The 23,630-nt window shown below is 37.7% G+C and overlaps 1 protein-coding gene across 2 annotated transcripts; it reads right to left on the bottom strand.

The window, feature by feature from the left end:
* Nucleotides 1-202: 202 nt before the first annotated feature.
* Nucleotides 203-21,559, bottom strand: CSE1L (CSE1 chromosome segregation 1-like (yeast)). Of its 2 annotated transcripts, XM_010015148.1 has the most exons (24): nucleotides 21,468-21,559; nucleotides 20,985-21,127; nucleotides 17,917-18,018; nucleotides 17,377-17,522; nucleotides 16,971-17,061; nucleotides 16,616-16,723; nucleotides 15,608-15,700; nucleotides 14,168-14,335; nucleotides 13,942-14,071; nucleotides 13,164-13,229; nucleotides 11,298-11,500; nucleotides 9,420-9,504; nucleotides 8,606-8,667; nucleotides 7,716-7,852; nucleotides 7,448-7,551; nucleotides 6,792-6,889; nucleotides 5,765-5,915; nucleotides 5,053-5,261; nucleotides 4,249-4,346; nucleotides 3,961-4,046; nucleotides 2,826-2,907; nucleotides 2,263-2,409; nucleotides 1,393-1,624; nucleotides 203-734 (listed from the first exon to the last, which is right to left on the bottom strand). In XM_010015148.1, exons 1-24 carry the CDS (start codon nucleotides 21,550-21,552, stop codon nucleotides 645-647), a joined length of 2,916 nt encoding a protein of 971 aa, XP_010013450.1. In that variant the 5' UTR covers nucleotides 21,553-21,559; the 3' UTR covers nucleotides 203-644. The 2 variants fall into 2 exon arrangements, with proteins under 2 accessions (XP_010013450.1, XP_010013451.1); XM_010015149.1 differs by lacking the exon at nucleotides 14,168-14,335.
* Nucleotides 21,560-23,630: the final 2,071 nt, after the last annotated feature.

Genomic DNA, 23,630 nt, shown 5'->3' with positions numbered 1-23,630 from the left:
GAGTGATAATAGCTTTGGATCTTCTGCCAAAGTTTTAGATTTGCTCTGTATGATCCTACAATATATTTAAACTATTACTTAAGAGATTAAGAAAAATCCTCACAGTCCCACTATTCTACATTCTATCCTAAGTTTAAAACATTAGCCTCTTCTTTTAAACCAACTACATTTCTCTAAAACAGTAAGCGCACAGTGACAGGCATTTTAAACAAGTACTTCTTATTTATTCACAATTTCGATAAAGTTTAAGGAAAGACAAAAGAAATACAAAGGACGACATCAAAATGAAAAGGAATTTTAGTGACCAAAGTGAGTTTCTACAGCCAGTGCCCTCCATACATTTCAGAATGTTACCCAAACACTGCAGATGCAGATTTCAAACAAATCCCATAATAAACCGCTATGACTATTCCCTTCAAAATTAAACTGGGAATGGAAGTTAGCCACCTTTTATCTATGAGTACACAAACCACCAAATTCTTTCCATTTCAGCTTAAAGCCACATTTATCTTGTACAAGATGGATTCTGCAATACATTTTCAAGTAGCATTTTTCATTTTGTCTGAGCTCTGCTATAAAAAAGTCAGTGTCAACCTTCTGTGTAACAAAACCGCTTTTGATCTTGCTTGTGGAATATATGCAACTCAGAGCAGTGTCACACTTGCAGCTTGGAGGTATCCTTGGAGATACTGCAACGCTTCTGCATTCAGACTAGTACTCAGCATTGATGGAACCTTAAAACATACGACAGAGCAGAAGTGTCAATGTGTGTATACATTAAACCACTGCTACAGCCTGTTAATCACTGTGTCAACATACGGTACGAAGTCAAACGACATCCTGAGAGCAGCAGTTTTTCCACTGTGAAAGCAGTTGCTGGAATTACAATTCCTGATGCTGACAGTTTTATGTACTACTTATCTGAATCAAATCCAAAAGAAGAGTAGAGAATACCTTCAGTTAGTAAAGCAGTATTTGGATCAAGTGAACATCAGATCTCTCAGGCAATCTTTACTTACCAAAATCTTGAACAAAACAAAGACACCTCGGGTTCAAATAGTTAACTGCAAACTGAATCTGTTTAAGTTAACATGAGTTGCCTGAAATTTCCTGAGTACATACAACTGAACTGGAGACAAGTGTTAAATTACCTAAAAGTGGATCAATTTTCATTTAAGAAATGGCATATTTAAGCTTATTGCTAAATTAGGTAACGTGAAAATACTTTCTAAGGTTACTAGGCAAAAAGCCTTACAAAAGCTGTGTTCCTGTAGAGAAAGAGGAGTACCTTGCATTCTGGTTATCAGGCATCAGCAAGAGAAATCCATCATCAAAACAACATTTATTCTCTCTAAAACATAGCATTAACATGCATGTATAGAGGTCACCTACCCTGCCTGGGCACGCTGTGGACAGTTTGTGAAGAGACTGTGCCAGATGGATTCTAGGATTGTTCACCATTTGACCTACAGGATCGTGTTCTTTTTTTCCAGCAAAGGCCAGCTGAGAGAATGCAGTCTGATATCCTGGAGTATCTTCGATGTCAATGAAGTGTTCTTCATCAGGGATAGTGTCGTCCTCAGGCAGTTCAAAGAGGCCAATGAGGGCCTGCAGCAAAGGAGTCCTTCATGGAAAGGGGAAGATAAAATTAGAGTGCTTAAAATACAGTAGGACAGAGGGTATTTTACAAGAATGTTCAAATTACTTTGGACCCTTTACAATTTAGCCCTTGCACCACTTGCTTAGCTAATAAAATGGTAAGCTATGCTAAAAGAATTGTCAATCTGTGTATTTTACAGGCATAATGTGGGCTCCTATTAAAAGCAGGGACAATATATTTATTTATCAATTGTTCAACTGTAATGAAGTATACCTAAAAAATTATTTTCCAGATTACACCTTTTCTCTTAGTACATTAAAAAATAAAGTTCCAGTTCAGGGATGCAATTACTGTCATTAACGTCAGGCTGCCTGACATCCCAGCCAGCCACACTGGCTGACAGCATTTCCAGAGAGCTTTCCCCAAAATTCTACTTTCAAGCTAAGATCTTGCTGTCCCTCTGTCAGATTGTAAGAATGCTCCGGTCTCTTGACTAGTAGAGCAGGAAGCAGGATGAAAAGCCTGAAACTCAGCCTCATACCAATAGCAGGGGTGAAGAAATCACAGTGGAGTTTATTTGAAGAATATATTTTGATGATAGTTTATATTTTCAAAACCTCAAATAGCCTCACTAACAGAACTTGAAGAAGTGTTCTACATACCACAGCTTGGTGTACTCCGTGTCCATCATAGCAGGACATTCTGTTAGTATTTTTGTAATGCCAACAGCACAGATTTTCTTTTCAACTTGCCCAGAAACTTTCTGGATTTCAGGAATTATAATTTTATCCAAAACCATTCCAAACATCCTATTATAATATTAAAAGAAAAAATATTAGAAAGTCTTATCAGTCTTATGGTGAAAAAGAAAACCAGAAACAATATGAATATGAACAGGGAAAACCAGATCATTTGTTAAGATGCTGCCCTGCTGCAGTGGATGCCTAGTAGAAATTTGAGCATAGAAACTCTTCACAAAGGGAAAAGAATAAAGACATCACTCTTTGCTTTTTGTGACTTGCTTTAGAGGTTAGTATCTTGAACTATCAACGAGGAACTGTAGGCAGCAAATCAGAAAGAAAAACTGCAAGACAACCACACTGGAAGCAGCACTTGGCCAGTCAAATCAGTGACATGCAGTTTGCAGTTTCATCTGCGAACTACTTCCTACTTTAACAGATAAAAATTACACAGCAGACTTAAATTAAAAAAATAATCTACTAACTTTGGCTGTATGCCATCAAATATCTCCTGCAGAGCCAGTGCCCCGTATTTTATGCAGTATAAGTTAATGAAGACTAGGAAACCTGTAAAAAGAGAAAGGTCAAATTAAAACACAACGTAAAAGCAAAAGAACAGCTTTAGAGTAAGCAGCAAAATAGTCTTCAACAAGTTTTTCAAGGGGATAGAAACAGCAGTCTTTATAAATGTTCAGTTTCAGTGAAGTACATTAACCTGCTACCTTGAAGTATGCCCAAAACCTCTTCACATACTGTCAGAGAACTAAGTCAAGATTCAGTCTTTTTTCCCCTTAGAGCCATTATTACAGAGCATTAGGAAAGCCATTTACAATTTTGACCAAAAGAACTCTTCAATCCTTTCAGCGAAAACCATAATGCAATGCAGTTTTTCAGATCAGCTGTGAATCGCTTTGCGTGGCCTTTGTGCCAGAGCACGGATGCAATGCAGTAATAGCACCACTTAAATTCTGTTTGTGGAAGACCATTAGAAGCAATCCTATCATTCTTGCTGTTATCAGGTGGCATTAAGTAATAGGATTAAGTAATAGACATTGCACAATTTGCGTAGTGATAGTATCATTACATTAATCAGTATGACAATAGTTTTCTTGTTAGAGCAGGAATAACCAGTATATATATTTCAATCATTCATCACAGCTTTGCTAGTTTAACATAAAACCTTATCAATAGCTTAAGTAATATTAAGGCAGGATGACACAAATGGATAAAATATTTAACAATAACAGCACACGACTATACATAACGAAGGAAGCACGGTCAATACTACTGTGTTGTGTGGAAGTTTGCTGGTATTAGTGGAAGATTAAAATGGAGACACTTTCAGATACTTGATGATATCAGAGAGTAAGAAAGTAAGAGGAATACAGAAGCCTTTTTCTGTATTTTACTTCCATTCCTTCAGTTTTCATGAAGTAAGTGTCACCTGCTGTGGCATCTGCCCTATATGCCACCCTTGATTTCACAAGTTGAACCAACTCATTGATGTTAGGAGTCACTAGTATCCCTCCACCTGCACAGTCACAGAACACACCAGGATACTTATCGAGTACAGCTGCACGTTCTAAACTGTTGAAGCTTTTCATATAGCGAGGAACTTACTTTTAATGAATTTTGTTGTTTTGGAATTCTGAAGTCTTTGGAATAGTAGAATGAAGATCTGTTTCCTGTACTGGTCAACTGATTCACTGGAAATTTAAAAGAATAGTTATTCAATTCATACTAGGATTTTACTGATGTCACTTCACAGAAAATGTACACAACTGAACAAACCTATTTTACTGATGTGTCATTTTTCAGTTGTTAAACATTAACTATGAAGTGTACAAACATACCAAATATTAAACTCTACAAAAATTAGTTTTGAATGTAATTTCAACTCATACTTACGGAGGCATATGCTCTATAATGCTGTTTAGGAGATAGAATCCTTGATGGTCATTAGCTTTAGAGGCAATCAACTTCTGGAACACACCTAACAATCCAGGCTGTAAGCAAAGCAAATATAAAACTCTTTATATGTCACCTTCCAGAAAGTTGGCCTTTACCATCTTAGGCATACACCAAGGCAAAAGCTTTCATAACCTAAACAGGGATTCTGCTTCTGCAGTTAAGGACATGGAGACAGATTTCTGTAGGACCAAGTGATGTTGCTTTCAGCATTAAGATTAACCTTGATCAAATGAACACCAAAGCCAATTTGAACACGCACGTATGCTTCATCAATGGCATGGTCTAATCAAGTCTGACTACAGCAGATCATGCAGCAGAAATAACAGAAGTATGCAGAATAAATCTCCCACTGAATTTACTAATCCTCAGCTCTCCCAAACTTTGGCTCCTCCTCACTCACTCAAGACTGTTCTCAACAGAACTTCTGTGAGCTTTCCTGATACACAGTGTTCAACATGAGGCAAATGAGATTGGAAAATTGTGGAAACTTACCTGCTTGCAAAAACTAAGTGCAGGAATATTACATCTTAATTGGCAAAAGTCCAGGATTTACCTCATCCACAATAATGAAAAAGCATCCAGAAAAGTCTGCGTGCATTGTGGTTTTTGCCTTTCCACGCAAGCACCACTCATTTAAAGTACAAGCACAAATTCTGCACAAATCCAGCTAGTCACTAAAGGAAACAGTTCCTCATAATTTTAAATCTTTAATCAACATGTGACTAAATCAATCCAACTTACAATTTTGTCAGCAGCAGCACTTGCTATTGTATTGGCACCCCGCTCTAAATAAGCCTGCAGGAGTCGGACCAAAGGAGGAATGTTTCCTGTCCTTTCCCATAATACTGGCTGAAGTAGATGAGGAAACAATGCCATATAGGATGATGGGATTTCATTTTTATGCATTTCTAGAAGTAGGGACATCACTTGAAACACATATGGAATGAACTCTGGAAAAGAAATTATGACCTTTACAAATTCAGCAAGTAAGTCACTATCAGTTCCTGGGAACCACAAATCTATTGACTGAACCTACAGTTTTACGATATTAATACAAAGACTTCAACAAATAAAACCCTGGAGAAACGTATCACTTCCCAAATATAATTATTCCCCAAATTTGCAAGCACTGCATATATACAATTTTTATTTCCTCTATTTGTTAATGTTTCAGAACATGGGAAAAAACCCTACTAGAAATGAGGCAATATAATTAAGAATAATAAAAGGCTTTGGAGTAATGATTGTGAAGTATTTTTAAAGTAGTTTGTTTTAAGAAGAAGTTAATACAGTTGATGTACTCTATAGAACAACCCAGATGCTTCCTAGAAGTGGCTGTGAACATGCTGTGTTCTCACTTGAATTTCCTGTGTTACAGAAAATCTGCCATGAAGTAAATCATAGCAATCAATTATAGGAGAGAGAGCACAAGCACTTACTGATTTTAATTTACCTTGCACATCATTCTGTAGTATCTCAGTGAACACCATAAACAAAGCCTCTTCAAAGCTTCCAACTGCATCAGGGTTTGCTTTGCATGTTATCCTTATCGACAAGCATATTGACTCAAACATGTAATGGTTAAAGTGAGGTTTGCTTGGATTCTAAAAACAAGTAATAAAGAGATAAATCAACCCAAACTTGCAGCCAAATCACTTATTTCACAAAACACATTTTTTATTTGAAATGAATTCTAAGCTAGCAATTAGGAATAAGGATACTTATGACTTATTAATATGCTAATGAAATTAACTGCATAAAAGCAAACAAAAAACCCTTTAAAGCATAAAGGAAGGGTGGTTTTTGTAAATATTTTAAAGACAACAAGTGTTTTTCAGAAGCTCTACATAAACCAGCAAGCACTTAAAGTAACACAAAACCTGAACAGTTATTTTTCAATCCTATGTCTAGTCAAAGCTTTGTTGAACACTTCTTATATGCTGCAGTGAGGTTTAATCTATACATAGTAGAAGGTTTTTGGATAGTTGATAAAGGTATTCTAAAGCATTCTCTAATGTCAACATTGAAGGCTATGAGTCCAGTCTGAACAAGAAACTAAACTAAGAATTTTACCCACCAAAAGTAGGAGGCCAATTTATTTAATTTAATGCCACATTTCAGTGCCTAAATTTAATATTCAGCTCAGAAGCTTCATGGACAAAGGAAAAAGAAGCTGTGAGAATGACAGATCATTGTAATGGTGGCCTCTGCACAAGCAAACATTCATACTAGAACAAGCTGGTACTACAAAAAGATTTCATATGCTGTTTCCAAATTTCAGATGAGAGCAAGGGAGAATAATTTGAAAGTATGTCCCAGAAGGAAGACAATACTTCACTGAAAGGCTGTTTTAACTTATTTTAGCCAGAAAATATTGAACAGCATTCTAAGAGAACACAAACAACAAGGTATCCATAAGTCTTTAGAAAGACTGCTCTAAAAGGTAAGAAGTGAACACTTTGCTCAGCCTGTTTCTTTACCTTACTGACAGCCAGCAGTTTCTGTGTAAGCTGTGTGATGACAGAAGGGATGTATGGAATTATGGTTTCCTGTAGCAGAGAAAAACTCCTCATGATGGCTGCAAATAAATCGAAAGTATTATCTTCTGAAGGCAAACATACACTTCTGCCATCCATCATACGCCTAAAGCCTTTACCTTTTACTATGAAATCGAATCCCAAGGAATTAGGTACAATAAAAAAAGAGCACTTGCTGCAAGAACAATCAATCTATAACCATGACAAAGGATAAAGCAAAACCTCATTATCTCCATTCTACAGACAGAGCACAGAAGATTAACTGACTTCGCAAAGACCATCATTTATCTTGGGCTAGTCTCAAATCTTGACATACTATTAGCCATTACTCACTTGGATCTCCTACTGATGCTGCTCAGGTAGCTGTCCTAACTGCAGAGAATACCATTTGAGAAATAATTTGTCACAATACTGTTATGTTTCATGTTTCAACTTGGTACCATAAATTCAGTCAAAGATGACTTAATACAGGCTGGTAAATAACTGTAGGCTGCATAAACCTCTTTAGCATGTTTGTATAAATTAAGTTTTTTCCAAAGAAAAATTTCAGCAGCCTGTAACAGAAGTTACTCTTATATTGCAGAACAGAAAGCATTTACCTTTCATAATGTATTCATTTTCAGATGAGCCAGGAAGTGTCAGCGCTTTGAAAAGGTTTGTTAATAGCACTTCCACAAATGGTGCCATTTCTGCAGCTGTAATGCTGTTAAGTAAAACACAGCTCTTTAATGATGAAAGATATTCACAAACTTCAAGCATTTTACAATATTGTAATACTGAGAAATAAAAGATCCCATGCAGATATTTCTCTGTTCTTAATGAATAAAACTTATGTAGCAATGAATTTATTTCTGCTTGAAAACTTACAGGGTGGTATTATTTGTCCCCCTCATGGTAAACAGTCTTTCAAGAGCATGGGCTGCATAAGTATGGACCACAATGCTTTCTGCTTGAAGATGATTGATTAAGAGAGGAATAGATATCAACAGTTGTTCTTTAGGTACCTACGAAAATATAGCAACAAATTATACATATGTTACATAAAAATACAGATGGTTCAACACTAGAGCATAACCACACTGAGCTCATCAGCTACAAACTGAAAGCTTGGCAGAGGAAGAAATCTTAGAAGGCTCCTCCAGTTGCGACATCACACCTTGACAACCAAGAGGTACCTATTTCTGTCACTGCCTGTATACTTCCCCTGAACATCAATGTTACATTTGTTCAACAGTAAGTGTATATATTCCAAATGTATATTTCTTTTTCCATTTTACTTTAACAGGCAATTAAAAAAAAAATACCAAGCTTAATAAAAGCCCCAATCCACAGATATTTCGTAAGAGATGAAAAAAGGTGATCTACAATTCAGAAATAATATTCAGTTTTCTTACTGCATCTCACAAATGGTAAAGCACAAAGTTGCTGTACTCTCTTTAACAACTACTGCAACGATACGAGCAATCAAGTATATTTAGACTAACATTCACTTGGAAAAGTCTGAGTGTCACAGAACTAAGCATGCGAAGATGTTCAGTGCTCCCACAGCATATGGATAGCATATAGACTACATGTTAATTGGATATTTATAACAATATCACTCACTTTCAAAACTAAAAATGCAGCTTCAAGTGTTAAATATGACTATCAAACACCTGTTGAGTTAACATATGGCCAAGTAAGATAAATTAGGCTTGGCAAGTATAAAGTAACAAACTACAATATGCTTTTATAATAAGACTAAAGGAGAAACTTACTTGGTTTCTAAAAATCATGATATATTTGATACCATCTGCTTTTAGCACAGGGAATTCATTCACTGCAATAGAAAAAAATGAAAATTTTGTTGATGCTTTCATATATATGTGACTACTGAACATATACTATATATAGAGGAGACATTAAGGCATGATTTTTCCCCTAAAAAGTAATATACACAGTGGTTTTTGACATTGCTTAGTTTCAGCATTTCTGTATGGGCAATATTTGACAAAGTATCAGCTTTAAGTACAAATCATGTCCTGGTAACAGTAAGTGTACAGTCCAACACTTCTGCATGACATTTCCTCTTCTGGCTCCCATTTTAACAGCCTCCAATTACATATTCCAAGACAACCCACTACATTCCAAATACGATAATTGCTGAAGCATAAAATAAATCATGTGGCTTAAATCTAGACATCCATCATCTCATCAGTATGGGCTGATACAGGCTATGACCTAAATTTCAGTATTCTAACTTCTCAGGGTTTTGTATAGCACAGAAGTTTGCCATAGTCTCATATACAGAAATCAAATCACTTTGATTCAATTACTTCAAACATGCAGCTAATAGCAACCATGTGTGTGCATGCTCTGATCTTGAAGATAGCATGTGGCAATCCACCTTTGTTTGAAAGCTCATTCATTGCTCACCAAACAAATTTGAATTACTTCTGTGTGCCAGGTGACACAGCCTTCTGTCTCAGATTATGCCGAGATACGAGTTCTTGAGCTTCAAGAAACAAAGGTCACTGTCAAGATTGTAGCTATATCATAAAAAATGCCACACCACAATTAACATAAACTTACCACTTGCAGACTTTAAGTCAGGTTGAATGTGATTCACAAAGAATTCTGTCAGATTTACAAGTTCGTTGGCTTGTGTTATTCCATGCTAGAAAAGCAAAAAACAAACCAACTCTGATTTTAGATGTTGACATTCAGCTAGTTTTCCTACTGCTTTTTATGTGTTTTTAATAAAAGTAAATCTAAAGTGTGCATGCACATGATGAGCTCATTCAAATTGCACCTATGGCAGAGAGCCATCCATTTCTTTTTCTTACTGTTTTTAATGTCTAGGTTTCAGCTATAGCACTACTGAGGTTTGAGGTTATCAGCTCTGAATTGAGAAATAGCAGCACTTAACATAGTCATTATCAACCAAAATTTTAGGTAGAAAATAACAGCATCTTATTAACTTCATACTTCTTTTTAAGATAGGCCTTTTAACAAGAGAAAGTTTAGGAGTCCAGCTCCAATTCTGAATTACCACCACAAAATAATGACTACTCAGTTTGCTCTTACACAAAATGCACCTTAGTTTTAAAACAGGGTTTTCAGATGGGTATCTATCAATCAAGTGCTCTAAATGATGTTATCTCACGTTTACCACAGAAAATGAAAGATGTACAAGCTAGTAGTTCACTAACTGCTGGGAGACTCCAGTTCCCAATATGCAGCACTATTACTGGCAACTGCTGGGCAGTGGTACGTAACTAGAGTTTCAAGACAAGACTGATAACCTTCAGCAAAACTGCGTGTAAACATGCCATGTAACATGTTTTACTATGTTTGCCTCAAATCTGTCTTGTAAAGCCACTAAGATTTGAACTGTAATAACATTTAAAATATTTAATTGGTATTATTTGATGCTCCGAGGCCTAGAGCGTATCTCCTATGGAGACGGGCTGAGAAAGCTGGGCTCGTTCAGCCTGGAGAAGAAAGGCTCCAAGGAGACCTTAGAGCAGGTTCCAGTGCCCAAAGGGAACAACAAGAAAGCTGGAGAGGGCCTTTTTACAAGGGCCTGTAGGGACAGGACAAGGGGGAATGGCTTGAACCTGCCAGAGGGGAAACTGAGATGAGCTCTTGGGCAGAAGCTCTTCCCTGTGAGGGTGCTGAGGTGCTGGCACAGGGTGCCCGGAGAAGCTGTGGCTGCCCCATCCCTGGCAGTGTTCAAGGCCAGGTTGGACACAGGGGCTTGGACTGACCTGCTCTAGTAGAAGGGTTGGACCTGGCTAAGCTTTAAGGTCCCTTCCAACCCAAACCATTCTATAGTTCTATGATTTACGGGTCTATTAAGATATGTCCTGTAAGACATCTGATACAACGCTACTGTTTCCAAATACAGTTCAGCTCAGGTGTGGCTTTTCAATGTATCCAGCCTACTAGTTACTTTCTCCCAAACAAGTAAGGGGATCCATTTCCAGACACCATTAGCATTCACATGCCATTTCCAAATCATAAACACTCAAATAACAGGAAACATCATGACAAGAACTGTAAGAGTCACTTACTTTCCTCCTAGTCTGCTTAACCTTTCTGATCATCTGTAAAGCTAAATTTGGCCTTCCATGGCTTGCAAACTCTGGCTCAGTACCATTTAAAAGCTCAGAGATTCTAGACCCAACCTAATTGTGCTGCATTGTATAGCTGCTTCATACATGCTAATAAGACCCACCAAATGGTTACAAATGATTGTTAACTTTGCCCAATCTATCTGAAGATCAGACACCAACAATTAACAACTGTAATAGGATTATATGCTAGGCAACTTTCAGTCTCATCAACATTAAACTACTAGAAACACAGTTACTCCCATTCTAAAGCAGCACAAAACAAATCACAGTCCTCATGCACACTGTAATACTTGAATGAATATGGATTAAAATGAATAGAATGTGAAAGTACCTTCTGTGTTTGAGCTTTGGATGCCAAAGACGTAACAAGGTAAATAGCTGCATCTTTGTGCTTCCAGTTAACAGATGGATTCTTTGCATATTCTTGCAGCATAGAATTAACATATCCAGAAAAAATCCCTGTCACAGGTCCTTCAAAAAATCTGCACAAGCCTCTGACCAGATCACAAGCTGCTCTGCGCCTGGTGTCAATATCTGCATGAGAACCAAAGATTCTTTGAATATAAGAAATATACAGCTTTTCATATTAATACACATAATAACAATAAATATACAGATTCTCAATTTACAGCCTCACCTTATGCTAATTATTATAATCCTCCACACTGACACATAACACATTAAGTCTTCTACTTACTGTCATAACAGGTACTATTCGTACAACAAAGAGGGGAACGGACACCCACCAATGCTGCCTGTGAGTTCACAGGTTTTACTGCCCTCTAAAGAAGGTTTCTGTAGGCATGCAGGGGCAGGCTGTTAATGTTGACAATTACACACCAGAATGTACTGGGTCTGGTTGGGATGGAGTTAAATTTTCTTCGTAGCAGCCCATATGGTGCTGTGTTTTGTACTGGCGACTAAAACTGTTGATAACACCCCAGTGTTTTGGCTGTTGCTACAGAGTGCTTGCACAGTGTCGAGGCTTTCTCTTTTTCCCTGCTCTGCCTTCCCAGCAAGTAGGCTGGGGGAGGGCAAGGAGTCAGAAGAGGACACAACCTGGACAGCTGATCCAAACTGACCAAAGGGTTATTCCATGCCTTGTAACACCATGCTCAGCAATAAAAACTGAGGAGGGATGGCTTTTTGCACAGGTAGCCATTGCTCAGGGCCAGGCTGGGCATCAGTCTACTTGTGGGAGGCAGCGAGTCATTGACTTCCACACCCCCCATTGTATTTTCTGCTTTCTTTCACTTAAACTGTCTTTATCTCTATCCAGGAGTCTTCTCACTTTTACTATTCCTATTCTCTCCCCCATCCCGTTGCAGCAGCGTGGGGAATAAGCAAGCTGCTAAGTGGCCATTTTTGCTGGCCCACAACACTAAACCAGCGCCTTTTTGAAAAGAAAAGAAAAAAAAAAATAAAGAAAAATGTGAAAATTTCTTATTTCACAGAAGGAAATAAATAAAAAAATAGTCAGATGGCCTTTACTAGTACAATAACAGAAGGGACAGAAGGAAAATAAAGCAAGCCGGTTTAAATGCAGCAGAGGACATTTCTGAATTAAATTGTTAGCAGCACAGAACAGCATATCCAGAACTGTCCCACAGATAAAGATTGGGTTTGTTTGTGCTCTATCCTGGCTGAAGCCCAGACAGCTACAATCAGAAAATCAAGTAGCTCTGTTAGCAGAGCAGTGTGTTTTCAGGGTGGTTACTGTATTGGTTTGAACACAGTGCCTGTGTACAAGGGTTGGCTGGTGTCCAGCTGGCTTGATCACAGATTTGCATGCAACACCAGTCAGAATTTCAGTTTAAACATGATAGACTACTAAATACAGGCACAGTCTCTCCCTGTTATTTAAAACACTACGCATAGGAACTAAACGCCCAGCTGTGGCTACTATTCCGTGTTGACTTACAGGCTATATTTGCTGAAATAAGAATGTGTGCAGGGCAGGAGACATACCAATCCAATTAAGGAAGAAGCCCTATAGGAACATTGTTCAAAACAAAAAGACACTGTGATGGGAAAGTGTGACAGCAGACTTGATCAAACCCTGGATAAAATCTCTTGGAGGAGTGGGGGGAAACATTCCCAATTTAAAAAATAAGTTATAAAAGCTTCAGTAAATTGCTCCAACTCTCTGGAGCTATATTTAAAGACCAAGTATTCTTAGTATAAATCTGTGGATTACCAGATCCTTCCAAATCCCTTCTTATATATTCTTCAGAATTATCTTCAAATGCTTCTTCGTCAGCCGCTGAAAATATAAAATGCAGAGAGGTTTGAATACTGAAGTCACTAGTGTTTTTTTAGGATGAAAAGGTGTATTATCATCAACTTGCTATTTCTTCCAAGTACTTTTCTATAACACTAATACAAATTAATCAGAAGTATCCAGACTATCCTGTTTAGCTTGCTGCTGCCTCACAAATTAGCCTTTCATACTCCTGAGCTGATGCATTCCAGATTTAAAAATTGGGAAAAGCACGGATAAAAAAGGTAAGACATATTCAACACTAAGTGTATTTAAAGACGCTTCCTGACTCACAGACTTAAGAAAGAGGGAAGATTCTTATCACTGCAATACACTTTCACTGCATTTTACATACTAGGATCAATAGGACCCCATCAAAACTTGCATAAATAGATGTTACAATTAATAGGCTTGATATCCACATCTATTTACACTCCTTGATACTCACTTTAAGCATGGAAAGATACTGGTGGTACATGAGCTAGACTTCCTATTCTGACATCTCAAATTGAAAAGTAAGACAGAAAAAATACTAGATACATTCATACAATTTTACAAAGCACATAGGACAGCAATCAGTTACAGAAACTTGGTTTTGAATCTAGTATTACAGTACACAAGAGGTAATCCTCAACTCTTAGTCCAGCAAAGCAACATATCCTAATTACAGCTAGATTTTATTGTGTCTTTGAAAACTTAAGTCTCAAAGAGTTACCTCTAAATTCCATATTGGGAACAATAACTTTTTCACAGATGCTTGTCAATGTATTCTGGTCTTCAAACAGATGCTTGTAATGGGGTCTTTCACAAACAGAGGCCAGAAACTGGATTGCATTACTAACCAGCTAGAACAACACAAACAGAACACATACAGGTTTAGCATGGCTGATCAATTTACAGCTCACTATTAAACTTGACAAAATCAGTTTACAACAACTTACCAAGTCATATTTCACTTCCTGGCCTGTTGTGACTAACAGATTCCAGATTGCTGTCACAAAACGTGGCAGGTAAGGCTGGAATTCTTCATCGTATTTTTGAGCATATAGAGCAGCATTATCACAAATTTGTGATTTCAAAAGCTCCAGTAATCCAGCTTCCTCTTCATCCTCACATAAAACAGAACTAACAACTTAAACATCTAAACTTCAGCACTACTTAGATAATAAAAGTATAAACATATCTGAAGTAAGTATTTACACTATAATTTTACCATGTTCTAAATAGGTGAAAGAAATCCCGCTCACGTCCCCACAATTACTGTATTTTGCTGATGTGTACTGGAACTACACTGCAAGTTATAAATCATACCTACATTTCTAATAAAAGTACTATGCACTTTAAATCATTTAAACCTGATACAGTTTGACATGAAATTAATTACAAATCTAATAGGAAAAAAATGACAACACAAGACACTGAAAACAATATGCTTAGAAAACACTGTATCTTGCTACTTCAAATGGGAATAGTTGTAAAAGTACTCCCTTTCCCCATAGCAGCACAAATGCTCATGGAACCACAAAACAAAGTGAATTGGGAAACTGAGCTGGAATCAAAACAAACAAAACCCCAAACAACCAACCACCACCCCAGTTCTGTCTCTCCCCAGTCCCCCCTTTTCAGTTTTAATGTCTATCACTTCCTGACTCAGTTCAACACACAGCTGCATGAATGTCTGTCCTAGGAAATGGCCCACAGACACAAGAGAAAAGAGCAGCAAAGCTTCTCTCAGCAGCAGCGTTAGACTCAACTGCGAAACTGTAGCACAGGATAAACTTAATATGCCTCCTAATGTAAAGAAACTTAAAGCCTTGCTTTGTCTCCACCACGTGGCAAACTCTTGTACTGCATCTCGAAGACATTTAAAATGGAAAAAGCATGCACAAAATTAATTTGAGCTTTGATGACTTAGTATCATCTTTCACACGCAAAATTACTATTTCTTATAATTAGACAGAAAATGCTAAGGTAAAGTACTTAAGGATGTCATGCCTTCTATGTTCAACTGTTTCAAGTTGAGATACCCTGTTTTTTAAAACAGTGCATTGAAACACACGAAAGATACAGAAAATCTGAGCACTCTGACTCTAAAGATTAGGTTACTTCAGCAGAAGTCCCTCAAAGAATCTATTCATTGATAAGTATGTGCAATTTGCTTTCCATGCACAGCTGAGTATACCTGTAACTGAGAGACAACTTCAGGAACTGGACCTCACATTTCTTAGACAACGGGGCAGCTTCTCTTAAACACCATCTCCTTATCATTGTTCTATTCCCTTGTTTACCCAGCAAAGGAAATACTGCAATGGTCAGAGTTAGACCTAAGTTCTCCCTCTGCACTACAGGGAAGCAAACCAGGAGGTTTATGCAGTACTTACATCAGTCTGCAAAAGTTTATTATCTAAAGTTAACAGACTGTGAAAATTTGTCATCCATGTTTCCATGTTATCTTCAAAAAACTCAGGAAGATCCTGTGAAGGAAAGCATAAATCTGCATTTTAATTTCTGATTGCATTGCTCAGATAACATACCTACATTGTAAGTAGTAAGTATCCACCTTATAATCTAATGAGGGACAACAAAGTGTGGAAAACAGTCTGCAAAACAAAACACTTCTCCCTCCTCCTCCCAAATGAAATCCCTCCAGACAGAGATTCTGGAATACAGTTTTTCCAAATGAACTAGCTGCTCACACCCAACAGCCTACAGTTTTGTAAAGAAAGAACATTATTGCCTCTTATTCTCTGAGCAAGAAAGCATAAGCCTCCCTTTTAACTCCAGCTTGCTCTTTCGCCCAATATGGAAGAACAGCCCAAGCAATCAAGGCATGATTATCACACTTCACAGATTTATGTTCATGTTGAGACACTACATATATGTCACCTCAAAGTACCTTTTTACCATTTTTCATATAGTGCATTTATTTAATAATGTCAGAAATTAAGATCCAGTTTCAAAACAAAAACCCCCACACTGCTACCAGAATTACTCACTGTTACAGTGTTACAGAGCTACTAGTTTTTAACTGACTTCATCTACATGACTGAGTTCATGTCAGTACAGACATATTTATAAAGGAGCACAGTGAGTACAAACTCAGGCATTTGACTTCTGTCCTTCACAGCTCATACTCTGAGAACTACTTGTACAACACCTCCTTGCTATGACACCAGCTTAGACTCTCCTGAACTTTTGTTCAGATAGGGCTAATGTGTTAATTAACCCCATCCTTACTGGGTCTTTACTCCATCATTGATGCAGACTGCCAACTATTATTTTTGTGATAAAGCATGGCCTTAAAAGCTGCCTCAAATGGATCCTATAAATAAGAGCATAAGAGCTACATGAGGTCAAAGCAGAACTATTAGAAGAAAAAGGAAATTCACCTGAAAATTTAAACTGTAGAACAGCTTTGCAATTAGAATGAGGGAAGAAAAGAGAACCTTCAAAGCACTAGCATCATTTGCATGTGTGCTGCAAAGTTCAATAGTTGCCTGGAAAAAGACATAAGATTCAGTCAAGTAACACACACAAACCACATTGACAAGTGCATTGAAAAAGTGTCACGTAACTTTATTTCTTTTTTAAACCAGAAAATACAGTTCCTTTTCCACCCCTTACTTTAGTTTGAACCTCGTTGAAGTTTCAAAGCAATTATTCCTAAGCTTTCATTTTACAGACATTCACAATAAGTATTTCAGAACTTTAAACTTGTTTTAGAAATGACTCAACAAGAAATACCTTAAAGAGATTTGTCAAGGGCAAAGCAAAGCCATCAAGGACAAGTTTGATCTCTGTCCATAATTCATTTGATTTAAATTCATGGCGGTACCTGAGAAGTGGAAGAGAAATACATGAGAAAATAGAATACAGTCTTGAGATGCAATACCAAATTAACTTGCATACAGTTCAAGTGCTGGACCTTGAAACAAATACTGTCAAGTAAACAAGAACTAAACAATATAGTTCAAGACCATGCGAGGTGTAAATCTGTCAAGCACTTAAAATCTTCCTAAAAAAATCAGTAACTATGAGTAGAAGCCACAACTGTAGACTTTGTAAATCTACAACATTAATTCTAATGATAAAAATTTAGAGTTGAACAGCAATTTTACAATCCACATACAAACTCCCTTATTTCTAATACCTTTTAAATAAAGAGTGAGCAGTGCGAAGGACCCCATTGATGACATAGAAATCCCCACTTTGAAAGCGATTCACCATTTCTGTCAGCAAGTCTGGCCACTTCTGAGGAAAATCTTCCCGACCAATAATACTAATAGCATCACTTAACTGGAAAGGAAACATAATCATTACATGAAATAAATAGGGGGTCACTCACAACAAAAAATGCAACAGTCATGCAAGATGATGCAAATATCTGAGAAAGTGCTTGTTACTCTTGTCAGATTCAAAAATCATTGGGTTAAATATCTGTTATTTTTCACCTCAAATAATGTATTTAGCTGCCTAATACTAGAATCTAGCTATAAGATTATATTTTGATTGCCTTTTTAAAAAATAAAATTAAAGCAGGTAGAGGTAGCTATAACAATATACTCCAAGTTATTTGGATCAGGATGACCTCATCGGTAAGAGAACTGAGCTCTGCTGATAACTGAAGCCTCTAGGCATGCTTAAAATACTCGAAAAGCCTCATGAACACAACCAGAAATTGACATATTACCTGCTTCTGAATTTGTTCTGGGCTGCTAAGCATCAAGGGCACTATGTTGGCTTTAATGGCTATCCTGTCTGATTCACATATTTTGTTCGGTTCATCCTCAACCTGAAATTAAACCAGTAATTAAGTCAGTATACTCCAGGTAACAAGTGAATATCAGCACTTCATAAACCAACTGCTCATACTGATTTATGTAACTATTACATTGTTAAAGAAACCAAGAAGATCTATTTAAGACATTGCTACAATGAATCTGTAACAGCAGTACCTGAAAAAAGCTGGAAGGAATTAAATTCTTCTGTAAAACTTTGAACTATTTTTTCTCCTTCTCTAATGGAAACTTTTTAAATCAACAATTCAGCAGAAGCAAGGGTGGGTGCATATGCCATTAACATTCATAAGTTTAACCAAGTCTCCTCTTCCACCCCAAAATCACATCTCTGTCCTCACTTCTGCTGACACCAAAGATTTGTTTTGTGAAAGCTGCCTCAAGCCATACTTTCTAGAAACTGTACGTGAAGATGGACAACCAAAACAGTAACAATGACTTTAAGAGTTATCCAATCAAAGTATCAATCAAGCAGCAGTGCCAAACAGTACTGGAGATATAAAATAAGGAGGCTTGTCACCAACCAGTGATAGCCATGATAGTCACATTACTTGTGATGACAGCACTAAAGCTTAGAAACCTAGTAATTATCCAGCAATTAAAAGAGGTAAGTGCCTCCAGAGAGCAATTCAATGACCTTAAGATGCCTTAAACCAGATGACACTACTACCCTCCTTCTCACCTCCCTTTCATCATCTTCCTGTAAACTTAAAAAACAATGTAGCAATTTCAAACTTTCCAGTTATGCTCTGGCTCTAACACCAGTCACAAGTGGTGTTCCCATGGCTCAGTGCTGGGGCCAGTTCTGTTTAATACCCTCAACAATGATCTGGATGAGAGGATTGAGTGCATCCTCAGTCAGTTTGAAGATAACACCAAGCTGGGTAAGAGTGTTGATCTGCTGGAGGGCAGGAAGGCTCCACAGAGAGATCTGGACAGGCTGGATCCATGGGCCGAGACCAATGGTGATAGCACAAGAGGAGATGGCCTCAAGTTGCACCAGGGAAGGTTTAGCTTGGATATTACGAAAAATTTATTTACTGAAAGGGTTGTCAATCATTGAATGGGCTGCCCAGGGAAGTGGTGGAGTCTCCATCCCTGGAGATATTTAAATGATGTGTAGATTCAGTGGTAGACTTGGCAGTGCAAGGTTAACAGTGGGACTCAATGATCTTAAAGGTTTTTTCCAACCTAAATAATTTTATGATTATATAAACAAGCAATTACAAAAAGACACAGAGAATTTGCTTTTCCTCTTCCATTCCATTGCACTGAATTGGAAGAATGTACAGAATAATTATATATACATTAAAAACCACAAAAAGATGATGATCTTTAAAACCTAAGGTTTACAAGTTCATATAATGTGAAAGGCAGCAGTAAGAGTACAAGGCAAGCCTCAAGCAGGGAGGCAGGGCCCACTGCTATGTATTCTGATAGACGAGGACAGAGAAAGTGGAGAGATCAGCAACAGCAAATCCTACTCTGCAGCTCTGTATGAGATTTTCAAAGAAATTAGACCTTTTAGCAGGGCATGAGAGGCAGCACAGAGCTGAATGTTCTGTACATCTTTAAAAATAAATTTAAACAAAGCAAACTCTTTTCTCTCCCCAAAAGTGCCCTGTCCCTCTGGCTCTCCAGGCTCTATCAAATTGAAGCCCTTGAATAAGCAAGACTCTTATTTTCACTGGGCTTTGTATTAGCCAGGTTCATGGCTGCTGAATTAAACCATGTGATCTAGGTAAGCCAGCCTTACAGCTGTGTTTTATATTCATGCAGCTGCTCTTGAAATGAAAGCTTCAATTTTGGACAAAACAATGTGCTTGAAGCCACATAGCAATCATAACAGCCCTCTGGATGCGCCTACTGCATAGCATATCCACCTACTCCAAAACATCTCATCCTGAATTGCATCAGCAATCCATAAGAAGGAAGCCACTTACAGATTTTTCCATAACAGACCATTATTTCTACTTACAATGTATTGCAGATAAAGATGCAATCTCGGGAAATGACTGAGAATAAAGGATTACAGGAACAAAGTTCTAGAAATTTCATGCCAGACTGAATGTGCTGATCTTATCAAACATCACCAGCTCTAGAGCTGCTCCAGCTTCCCAATGGTGGTATGAGGGGCAGGGGAGAAATCACATGCAAATTTGTAAGCAGGCACCAACTAAGATGTAATGATGAAATAGCAGTTTCCCCATAATAAAGCAACATTATACATTTGCTATTTTCCAGATGCAAACAGTACTTTCAGTGAGACAAAGCATAAACAGAATCTATTGAAACCTCTCATTGCTGAAGGAGCTGAGCTCTTGCACGCAACACTTAAGCACAAACTAGATTTCATGAATGTTAAAAGCTGAGTCAAAAACGTTTCTGAACTCTTCAAAACAAAGGATAAAAAAGGATTAACCAGCAATACTTCTGTTTGATGTCTACAAATACTTCTAAGTGTTAAACTGGCAAGGCCACCGAAATAAACTGTTCCACACTATTCTGTGCCCCAGAAGCATTAACATGAAAGAGAAACTAGTATCATCACATTCAGCTGCAGGGCTGGCTGGAAATCTTTATAACACCAGGACAATAGATACAGGCCAAATTGGCCAGCTCCTCTATACAGACACTTCACAATCATTTCAGTTTAAATAATATTATTGTTAGTTCAATGAGCTTTAAATATTCTGCTTCTGCAAACTATGCACATAATATTAGAGAAAATTATTTGTTCACCATTTTATCACACAGCTCTAGTTCTTTTTAATAAAATGGACTCCAACAGTTCAGGTTTTAGTGCCTCATCCGTAAATTACACCTTGTGTTTGTTCTCTGAATGATCTACTTTCTTTCAGATTACAGACATACACACATTCTTCAAGGTTACGGTAGAATATCCTACAGTACCTTAAAAGGATTATTAAATCTTAGCACAACTATTCACTAGGATACCTACAATTCTCCAGTTCCTTTTAATATAATTCTTGAATGTTACAGATGCACAAACTTTGATGACATTTTCCTGTGATTTCTCCAGCAGCGTTAAGAGTAACAATGGATAATTCTGGTTTCCTTCAACTGACTCAAGAAACTTTTCCGCTGTAAGAGAATATATGAAGGTTAGCAAAAGCTGAACTGATTTTTCTAATGGGAGTCCTATGATTCCTCAAGTGTCTATTTAAAATAATCAACACATCAACACTTCCCCAGAGTTTCACAAGAACAGAAAAACAGAGTAAGTCTGACAAAAGGTACTGTACCTTCTATACTAATAAGCTCTTTATAATGCTTCTGCTGTTAACAAAAGCTCTCACTTCAAAGCAGGATGTGGAAATATTGCCTCCCCACCATTCTTAAAGGTTGTAATGTGGTAGAAGTGAACCTTGGAAGAGGCAAAAAGAAACCAAACCTCTTTTGGTAAGTCATGAGAATCACTTACCAGGACGCCTTATAGCAGGATCTGGATCTAGTGTTTTCTTTAGATACTCAGTTAAAGTCTGTAAATTGGCATCACTCAGTTCCATTTTGGCAGAACCTAAAACCCACAAGTAGTTTAGTTATAAATACAGATCTGGAAATCTATCCTATAAGCTACATATATGTAAAACTAGATTCCACAGAAGACACACATCAGTTCTTTTTGACCACACCTCATAATGCATGGCTCTATCTTCCCTATCTCATGCAATAAAGCAACAGTTAGCACACACCAAGCACAAACCAGAACACATTCCACTTCTTCAATGACAAGTAACTGTTATTTGCTAGCTTACTGAAACCAAACTCCTAGAACAGGATCACAAATACAGCAAACCGTGAACCACGTACAGCCAAAAGATGATCTCTTGCCCTTGCAGGGCAACAGGAGTTTGGGCTTGCTTTTGAGAACTACTGTCAGCCCCAGAATCATATTCTTGGTTGAAAAAGCTGAATAGTCCTGCCCTACGTAACTGTAAACAGAACAATTCAAATTGTATTGGAGAGTCAAAGCTTGTTTAGAATTAAGTACTCATTATTAAAGAAAACACTTAACAGAAAATTAATTTTTTATAAAGATACAAAAGACTGTGCAAAGCCAGAGGGTTTGTCCACCCTCTAAAATTAACTCAGAGTAGGGTGGGAGTTAATTTAAACTGCAATTCCTATTACAGAGTAACTCTGTGCAATAAGTCTAAATTACTCCTCTCTAGTAACCCTCCCACACATATTCTCACACTAACCTCAGTGATCTATTTCCTTCACAGCTTTAATTGGAATAATTAAACTTACAGCAACACTAAACCAGCAACAAGACATGCTTTAATGGACATGCTCAGGATATCCTCACCAATCTGCCCACCTTTCTTACCACCAGCAGCACAGTTCACTCTCAGAAGTAATGAGGAAGCAAAGATTTCCATTTCTAATCTGGAGTTTCTAATTAGCAAAATAGACTGAAGTCTGCCTGTGCCACTTTTGATTTGTTTTATGTTGATTATTAGTGCAATAAATACAGTTTCTATTTAAGCATGCTTGCAAAGGCAGTGAGTTTTAATGACAATTTTCATTTCAACTATGGCTTCTGTATCAGTAAAAGTGCCCTCAAATTAACTGAATGTTAAATGAGCAATTCAAATCCTGACATATTTTGCAAAGTCAAAAATCTACCTAAAAAGTCCTGTCTCCCGTGTTTCACTCCCTTTACCTTTTGGGGCTTTACTTGTCTGTAGTCCTGTTCCCCAAGTCACATCAAGCAATAAAACCCCAACAAAGTTCAGCATAAGCAAACAGCACCAGTAACAGCTGGCTCATCTGTCCTACAAAACGGCCTCATGCATCATTACTATGATCTTGAAACAAATACTTAAATCTTTCATAATAACAAAAAAGAAGTTATGTGCTCCTGGGAAGTTTGTACAGCTGAGATGCAAACCCATGCAGAAATCATTCATGGAGACGAATCTTGACTCAAATGGGAAACCAGACTCAAAGAGATGACAGCCCTGAATGGCCTTTTACAAATACCTCACACACATGTGTGACCCAGGGCGCCCATGCGAAAAACATACACCTCCAGCTGACCACGAGATCACTCTGAAGGCCAAATGTGAGGATTTGAATCCATCGCTCAAGCCTTCACACAAACGGATAAATATTTTCACCTGCTTCCTACTTGCTCATTTCCTTCTCTTGCTCTAACTATTCTTTCATTTGGTTTGTTTTCCACTACAAAAACCCGGTGGCACTTGCCAGAGTGATACGATGCTTTTTGCTATGTTGTGATATACACCTCCTGAAAAGGCCACAGGAAACGAGAGTATTTTCGGACCACCTCTCTAGACTAAAACCCATAAAATGTGCTTAATGCATCAACTCCTTCAGTCGCATTAATGACAGACCACCTATGGAAAATAAAAAACCCCAAAGCCCGGCTGTCCTCCACACCTTGTGAACAACTCCAGACAACTCTGTTCTTGCATTCATTCAACACTTGCCAAACACCATCTACGTGGATGTTCGTGGTCCAGATTTGGCGGCCAAGGTTCTCTCTACACCGCACTGAGGATCTTTACACTCACTTTCCAATTCACCACACCGCAGGGCAGGGGGGACCCATCCAACC

This window comes from Nestor notabilis, unplaced genomic scaffold (genome assembly GCF_000696875.1).
Source record: "Nestor notabilis isolate BGI_N333 unplaced genomic scaffold, ASM69687v1 scaffold11015, whole genome shotgun sequence".
Taxonomy (NCBI): Eukaryota; Metazoa; Chordata; class Aves; order Psittaciformes; family Psittacidae; genus Nestor; species Nestor notabilis.
This window is presented reverse-complemented; position numbering and strand designations above follow the sequence as displayed.